The 8,963-nt window shown below is 36.1% G+C and overlaps 1 protein-coding gene across 1 annotated transcript; it reads left to right on the top strand.

Moving 5' to 3' along the window:
- Positions 1–52: 52 nt before the first annotated feature.
- Positions 53–8,223, top strand: LOC104496216 (death domain-containing protein 1-like). Its single transcript, XM_010139297.1, has 4 exons — positions 53–338; positions 2,588–2,832; positions 7,250–7,307; positions 7,934–8,223. The coding sequence occupies exons 1-4, from the start codon at positions 53–55 to the stop codon at positions 8,221–8,223; spliced, it is 879 nt and encodes a 292-aa protein (XP_010137599.1).
- The last annotated feature ends 740 nt before the right edge of the window (positions 8,224–8,963 follow it).

The raw sequence follows: 8,963 nt of genomic DNA, 5'->3' as shown, positions 1-8,963 counted from the left end.
TTTATTTTATTATTTATTTTATATTTTTTTTATTATTTTTAAATACAGTTTCATGGTCATTCGTCTTTCATTCTCCTTGGAAAATACGTATCTTCTCCTCTTTGCTCAGGCTCTGGAAGAAGCTCTTTGTAGCACAATGACTAATGTGATACTATATCGGAAAAGAGAAAACCCATATAAAATTGTAGTTTTGCTATCTGCATCCAAAGAACTGACCTGCAAACTTCAAAATCTCCATGAGGAAGGATACTTTGGTCCCCCAGAACCTACACAGCCATTCCCATTAAGGGAAGGAGACCAGATTCATTTTAGATTTAGAGGCAATATTTTTGCTTCAGGTAAGGTAATTTATTAATGCATGTGGATGACCCTTATCAATAACCTCAGCTATTTTGAAATACTGTATGTGAACGTCAGTAGATTGTAGTTAGTCACAGCACATCTAGTTATTTTAGTGTTTTGTTTCTCATAAATGATAGGTGCATGGAATCACATGGGAAAATGTTCCAAGTGAAAAATAAATGTTCTAGTTGAACAAGATTCTGAGTAACCTGCTCTAGATGACCCTGCTTTGAGCAGGGAGGTTGGACAAGATGATCTTCAGAGATCTCTTCCGGCCTCTGCCATTTTGGGTGTAGGGTTAAGGCTGGGCTGGCCACTAGACAAATGGCAGATGCTCTCTATTAACCCTCTCCCTTCCCAAAGGGGAAGAGAAAAGGAGTAAGGGGGAGAGGTTGATGATTTGGAAAAGAAAACTAGAACCACTTTAATGAAAATGATAACAATGAAATTAAATATATACCAAACCAATACGGCTGGCCACTAGACAAATGACAGATGTTCTGTATTAACCCACTGTCCCTTCACAAAGGGGAATAGAAAGTGAGTAAGAGAGACTTACGGATTGGAAAAGAAAACTAAAACTGCTTTAATGAAAATAATAACAATAAAATTAAATATACACAAATACATACAAAATCTATATTCAGCCCAATCCCCCTGATGGCAATTACATCACCATCACCACTGATGCTGTGGGCAGGTACTGGGAAAGACCTAGACTGGGCTCAGCAGCAGACAGGAAACAGATTCAGAAATGCATGGATTGGAGAACTGGCATCAGGAATGTATGGATTGGGATTGAAGGCAGAATAATGGACAGAGTCCTCCTTGGACACCACCTCTCTTCACCTGAAGAAGAGAGCTTGACCCTTTTGATCCCTCAGCTTTATATGGAATACGATGTATATGGAATGGAATACTTGTTGGTCAGTTTAGGGTCACTGCTCTGTCTAATTCTCCCTGCAGGTGTGGCCTTTTATTTACTACATTCTCTTCATGGTACACAGGATTTAGCAGTGACCTTGGTCTTCACAGGAGCCAGTATAAGCAAGAGCCTTTCTGCACCCCAGTCCCTGGTAGTAACAGTAAACATCCAGTGTTATCACTACTAGAAGCAGACACTGTCTGCACAAATATGCCGTTAACCTCAGACAGTGCAGTCACAGAGACTGAGCTGAAACGTGAAATCACTGAACAGAATGAGTTCTGTTCTAATTCAGACCAGGACACTGAAACCTGGTCTTTCTGAAAAAGATGGTGTTTTGTCTTTTATTTCAAAAGGGCAGGATTTCAACAATGCCTTTGAAATATAAAGAACACTTGACAAATTAAATAGATTCCAAACAGAAAGAAACAGTCTGCTATTTTGTCTGTGTAAATTCACTTAAAGTGAGCAAGACTAAACACTGAAATCCAGGACAAAATGTTGCTTTTTGTGAGTTGGACTATGAATTGGGATGGTGGGAGAAAGTTGTTATGCTGTTTCCCTTAGCAGCCTTGAAAATTGCATGTGGCGACTGCCATCATTCAGAAGTTTGCTTAAACGGAAAAGTGATAAAAACCTCAGAAAAGTTTCGACCACAAATCAGATATAATCTCTTCTGTAAGTTTTGGGAAGAACATACAAATACATATTTGATCCTTTGAACATTTTGTACATAAACTCTCCCATGGAAAACTTCATTTATCCTAAAGAAAGGATTATTCTTCAAAAAGAGAAGTCTCCAGCCCCCAGGGAATGTCTATTCATATATGCAAAGGACAGTGTATATAGATGTATCAATTAAAATGGAGTTACAAATCCTGAAAATGCATCTACCTCTCTTCCTCCATTGATTTTGTTGTTACAGGTAGACAGATATCCATCCTGAATAACCAGAAAGCATGTACTTCTAATTCAATTCACAATACCATTTTGTTTTTATTTCTCTCTGTGTTGTGTAGTCTATCTATCTCCTTCCAAGTTCCTTACTTTTCAACTTGTAGCACAGCCTTCACCTCTTATTCCTTATGCCAACAGTTCAGGGGCTAAGACAGATAACTCCAAAGAGATTTCAATCACTGAACTAGACTAGCAGAAATGTTTGAACCTCAGACACTCAATATAAAGGAATAGTAATGTTAAAGAACAACCAACTGTTATGATTAATTAGCTCTGTTTGACTCACCCTAATAAATTCTTTTAGATACCACTCATCTAAATACAGTGTAAAAAAAAAAATTTTTTTTTTTTTATGGACTGCAGAGAATGGAAAAGATTTTGGAAAAGTCTACAGACTGATTTTTCATTCACAAAGAAAACCAAGGCTGGAGCTCCAAATTAAGGAAGTGGATGAATTTGGTAACCACAGTTCACCTCATTACAAAGGAACAGCAGTGTTTTATAAAATTACCAGAGGGATGATAACCAAGAAGTGGGAACAAGCCTTGCCACATGGTGAATACCAACAACAGTGTCCACTGTGTAAATTATCACTAACGTTACCAAAGGTGGGTTTCTCACTTGATAATATTAGAGATCTTACTCTTTTTCCCTCACCACATATCTATTAGGCAATATCTCGGCATGATTTTTGCTTTACAGATATTCACAGGAGTCAGTGATGGAGCAGTTCTGATCCATCAGCAATATACCAGCACCCTCAGAATTTCTCTTAGCAGGTGGGCAGGATCTTCATCCAAACACGATCATGGAAAAAAGTATTTAGCAGTTTTTAAACCGTTTGCTCTCCCCGAACAGTATGGCTCTGAGGAATTATTCTTGTATCCTTGTCTTAGGAGTGCAAAATTGCAAATTGTAAAAGCATTAAATGGTTCATGTAACACATCTTTCTCCCATCACCTGATTCTTCTATTATGCTTGGTAAGTCTCTGTGATACAGGCACGTGGGCAATTATCTCTACCCCTAGTGAAAGCTTTTCCTACCTAAATTAATCTTTAATATTCCTGCAATGAAATCTCATTGTAATCTTGTCAAAGGGCTCTATATTGTACAAAATGATGCTGCTAGACTACTGCTATCAAATCTATATACATTTTAATATCAGAATAGGTACAGTAACACTTGGTCTAAATCTCCAGTGACAAAATATTCAGAGTACTAAAGTTGTCTATGAAGAATCACAGACTATGACAATACTGAGTGACAACACTTCAGGCAGTTTTGAGAGAAGCTGAAATATTATGTACACTTAATGAATGTTATGGAGAAACTGAAAAAAGAATGATTATATCCCCTATCACAAGATATAAGAACAACGATATTTATAAGTGGCAGATGTAACCAATAATATAAAAGAACATACTTTTTACACAAAAAAATCATCAAAAGGTGAACTCATTTTCACAGGGTATTTGCAACAGATAAAAATGTGTTTAGGCCAGAAAAGGAATTGACTGGAAGAGAGTGAGAACCATATATTAAACATAATGATCCAGATGCAATTAAATGCCAGAGCAATGAAAAGGAAATTCTAATTACTGACTGTGTCTTGCTATGTGTTCTAAATTTATTAACAGTGGTGAAAGCACTGACAGTAAAAATTAACATAAGACCTTTTATCCTGTTTTTAATATCCATGATCTGACCAACGTATTTGAATCAGATGTATCTTCACATTTAAGAGGGCTTTTTAATAAATAAAAGACATAGGAGGAAATAGTTAAAATTCAATGAGAAATCACAGTTAGGGAAAAATTTAATGCACTAATTATACAAACAACTACACGAGCCATCTGTCAAATGCAACGGCTATTTACCACTACATTAAAGTACAAGTCTTGTGTTAATATTCATATAATGGCTGTCCCTGCTTCCACTGCCTGTGCGTTTCCTTCTTGCCCTTTAGCATGACCAGCAGGTCTTTACTCAGCCATGTTGGTCTCTTTCCTTCCTTGCCCGATTTCTTACACTTGGGGACTGAGAGCTCTTGCGCTCTATGGAAAAACATGTATCAAACATATATATCAAAACATAATGCTCAGTTATCATATCTGACTTACTGATAATGCTGGGTTGTTTTTAGTATTGCTCACGCTAACACAAGCTGTTTACAGTATTCCAGTTGTCACAATAAGGCTCTCATGTCTTAACTGTGAACTAATTGACTCTAGGCTTTGGCGTTGTTGATGGACTTCTCACTTTCTCCCAGTGTGCTGGGGGAGCCTCTCATGGTTTGGGAATAAAATCCCCAAAATAGCAGTAAGTTCAGGGCAAGAACAACAAAGAGCATTTACATTTCTACTACTTTGTTGAGTTAATAATTCTCTTAAGCTTGGCTTAACCATATTAACGGATTAGTTTTCATACACGAGATCACAAACACTCACTGTTGTCAGTACAATAGAAATTTTCTCAGCAAAATGAAATGAAGTTTTGGATTTTTTCTCTTTTTTTTTTTCTTTTTTCTGCCAGATGATAAAACAATCCACAGTGCCTAGTTTTGGTTGTGGCAAAGACAGATGAAATTTTTTTTAAGGAAACCATTCTGACTACATGTTCACTCATTTCTGTAAAATTCCCACCTAAATTTATCTTGAATTGTGGAGAGAAGACAGTAACTATATAGATTATAAGTAATTTTTTGTATGTATGTGCCCACGTTACACACTCTCTTACAAATATATTCCTGGTAGAGGCCAAAGCAGTGGTTGTTTACTTTGTATTTAACCATCCACACCAGTTTTTAGTTTAGAAGTGCAATGCTTGTACAGAAGTAAGCTGATCTTCACTAACGATTCCTGTTTATGGAGCTTTCATTTCCTCAGCAATAAAAAACACTGGTTAGTCAAACTTGTTATTTTCAACACAAGTTAAATACAGTGGATTATGTTCTGATGTCAAGTATGTGTGTTCATGTCAGTAGTACTTCCACTGATTTCAAAGCAATCGTATTTATGTGAAACTGGACTAAGGAGTTTAAAAGGTTAATTTCTCCTTTTTGTCTGTCCTGTTTGATATGCTACTAGAGTCTGTTCATGTCTGAGAGGTCCATTTGACAGAGCATTTCAGCATTACTGGCTGAAATCAGAATGCTTTGCAAAAGGAGATTGTTGTAATACGTATGATCATTATCAAATTACTATTCTGCTGAAGTTTTACGTCTAATGACTGTCTAACAGCAAAATAGCATGTGATCCTCTGCTTCAGAAAGGTAGTTGCTTAGCTAATTGAAGGGCCTTGCAGACTAGAAAATGGCTTTGACTGCCAAGAGTATTTAACTTACACTGTCAACCAGAACAGTGGGACCACATGCCAGTGCAGCTGAACCATGGGTGAATGTAGCGCTTCACCACAGATGTTTAATCTTTAAAGGCAGATTTAATGTTTTAGATCTAATGGGTTGTATATTATTACACTATATCTAGACAATATTAATTTTCATTTCTTATCATTTTCACTACTATTTTAACATTAAGTAGCATAAAGTGGTTCAGATCAAAGTCAGTGCATGGGTAATTGAGTTCATCTACAATAACTTCGAAAATCTCATACAGACCTTTGAGGTGCTAAATTCTCATTAATGAATGAAAATAAGTTTGAATGTAAATGCATAATTTAAAAAAAGCCAAGGAAATCGGAGTCTGGGAAGAAAAACAATGCCCTCTTCTGGAAAAGATTTATATTCCTTTCATTTTGAGGGGGTTTTTTAGCCATGTTATTCTATCTTCACAAGAGGGCATGTCCACTGTCAGAGATGCTGTAGAAGCATGTAAGACGAGGCAGATTAAGATCTCAAGATGAGTACAGCACAGGAGGGTTTTGTACTGCCAAGTCACACATGGCTGATGAAAAGTTAATTCACAGGTGAACAGGTAACAGTTATGATTATATTGACCTTTTGGATGTGTAGCTCAGTAAATATGAATTACTCCAAATATATAAAGTCAGTATTTTAAAAATATTTAAGATGAAGTCAGCAAGGCTCTGGCTCAGTGTGCCCAGCAGGAAAAGGGGAGTAATTTATCCAGTCAGAGTTTCGTGCTCTTAATTCACAAACAGAGAAAGGAAGCTTGGTGAACTAACCTGGAGCAATTCTCACAGGGATAGCTGTGCATAACCAGCCTGGTAACACAAATGTGTGACAAATGTAATATGGACACTAAAAGAGAACAATTACAGCCTTTAAGAAAAAAAAGAGCTGATACAAATTGATCATGTGCTCATTGCTTAGGTAAGTAATTTCTTCTTCTGTATGGAGTAGGAAACAACAGTAAATCCTGCAAGATATTCCTCTTTCTCAGTCATAGAGAAGAAAGACAAAGTATTTTTTTTTCTTTTTCTCCAGTGTTGAGAGGAAGAAAGAGGAAGGACTCTGTACTTCCTAATGGAACTTGTCTTTTGATTTATGATGATTTTTAGTGATTTATAATTAAACTTTGAGCTATGTAAGATGAGTAACTGTAGCTACAAGTTTGTAACTGTACCTATGAGTTCTACACCTAACAACAGCTACCGCATACCCAAAGACTTGTTTTCCTTGAAACAGTGTGGTACGCACACACAGTTGTAATAAGAATACAGGGACAGCAAGGCAAAGCTAATGCAGTATTCAAAACTAGAATCCAGTTCATGTATGAAGGTTCCATGCAGATTTTCTATACACAGAGTTTCTATACACCAGTCATGACATAAAACTACTGATCAAACACTGTAAAATTCCATAAATTAAAGAAGTTTTAGTAAGATGCAGCAAACATCAGTTTGGTAGAAAGACTTAGTTTTGTTATATTAATAGCTCTATACTGATTTATACCTGCTGCTGGTGTTAAATGGTTTTCAGTATTGACACAAATCCTCTATGTAGTAGAACCAATCTTAAATGCTATTTTTTTCCCGTATCCTATGCCTCATACCTTACTCATTTAGTCATTTCTCTTTCCTCAACACTATTTGTTTGATGATAGCGTGAAAAGTTGGTCAACCGTTCACGAAACACAAAGAGAATTTCTTCGGATTCATCGGGTAAGAACACACACATGATGTATTAATGTCAACATAAACAATAGTTATATTTGCTATTTACTTTTTTAAATGCCAAGATTTGTTTCAGCTGTAACTGATATTTTTAAATGCCATATTCAGGAATCAAAGTAGTTAATGTCTTAGAAAATATTAAAAAAAAAAAAAAAAAAAAAAAAAAAAAAAAAAAAAAAGAGGAACAGTTTTCCAGGTAATGCAAAAGCTCTTGTAAGATACTCTGCTGGTGGGATGCTGAAAAAGCATATAATTTTCTGTATAAGGAGGTTCAGTTTGGACTGGAAAGCTCCTGTATTACTAATGTTATAGGAATTGCTCAAACCCTTTTACTTTACTTCTAGCTTTCCCAATGCAGCTCCAATAGATGTAGATAATTGCTGAATCTGTTTTTGACTAAATTCACTTCAGGTCGCAGTGCAGTTGCCAAAAATTGCGTTAGAAATAAGAACTAATGATGTTTCCTTTAAAGTAAAAACCATTTATTTATTTAATTATTATTTGGTTGTGGAGCTCACCCACTGAGCCTCCAGCTTTAGAAAGTTTTTTAAAGAAAAGAAAGATTTACATAGGAGAAGAACAATGTTCTTAATTTACTAATTTTTGCCCTTCAGATGCCCTATGGGACAACTTGCTATATTGGCTTGCAGAAGAGCTTGCAGAAGATAATACATCATTGTTTGCTTTATGCTTACCTGTTCGGCGGAGCGTACTTCAGCTTGTTAGACTGAAGTGCCCTGATGATTTAACACAGCAGATCTATGAGCTGCTTTGCTGCTGGAAAAAGACCCTTCCAAGGTCAGCTGATAAACAGCAGCTCCTGTCTCGCTATTTGCGGAAGAGTGGCAGAAGTGATCTTTCAGAAGAACTTCGTCTTAAGTGGCAAAATAAAGTGTTCACTTGATAGAATCACTGGTAACTAACAGCCCGATTTCTTGCTGAACAAGTGACAGGGATACCTGTCAGGGATGAGACTGCTTATTTATTTGTTACTTTGCCACCTCTTTACTAAAGCAAAGCATAACAGCAATGCTCTTGCTTGCTAAAAGTCAACATTTCTTCAGTGGCAAAGTGAGATATTGAAAACAAAGGTGTGAAGAATTACAGACTAGTCTACATAGGTTTCTAAGGACTTTAATTGTTTGCACACACCTTACTCAATTGACATAGAATCATATTTTTACATACTTTATACACCAGAAATTATTCACTGTACTTTATCAAAATCTTATGGATTATTCCACGACTTATGGATTACTCTACATCCAGTAATAATGGCTACCAGATTCTTTGGATGAAAGATCATTAGATCATTAAAATGAACAGAGGAAATTTCTTCCAACTTTCAGGTTTGTTAGTAATTTGTCCTGAACTTTTATATTCTTAGTGAATGTTTTTTATCCTTGTGAATGTCATAGCAGATTTCAGGGATACCACATCTGAACATCTAGCCTGTTTCCTGAATTTGCCGGATTCGATGCCTCATTTTTACCTGTCATGGTAATTTTTTTTCAGGTTACCATTAAGTTTGGGAAAAGAAGTATTTTTTCACACAAGTTTTAAAATTTAGTGCTTTGAGATTTTATTCATTATACTGAGTTCTTGTGTTGAAGGAGCTTGAAGAAGACAGTAGTTCTCTACCAA

Source organism: Buceros rhinoceros, unplaced genomic scaffold (assembly GCF_000710305.1).
Source record: "Buceros rhinoceros silvestris isolate BGI_N320 unplaced genomic scaffold, ASM71030v1 scaffold9847, whole genome shotgun sequence".
In the NCBI taxonomy this organism is placed as follows: Eukaryota; Metazoa; Chordata; class Aves; order Bucerotiformes; family Bucerotidae; genus Buceros; species Buceros rhinoceros.
The sequence above is the reverse complement of the archived record's forward strand: the minus strand, read 5'-3'. Positions and strand labels throughout refer to the sequence as shown.

Coding starts and splice junctions, on each gene's coding strand:
- LOC104496216 (XM_010139297.1), top strand. CDS start 53: ATGGTCATTCGTCTTTCATTCTCCTTGGAAAATACGTATCTTCTCCTC. Junction 339..2,587: donor AGGCAATATTTTTGCTTCAG/GTAAGGTAATTT, acceptor TATGGACTGCAG/AGAATGGAAAAGATTTTGGA. Junction 7,308..7,933: donor AATTTCTTCGGATTCATCGG/GTAAGAACACAC, acceptor TTTGCCCTTCAG/ATGCCCTATGGGACAACTTG.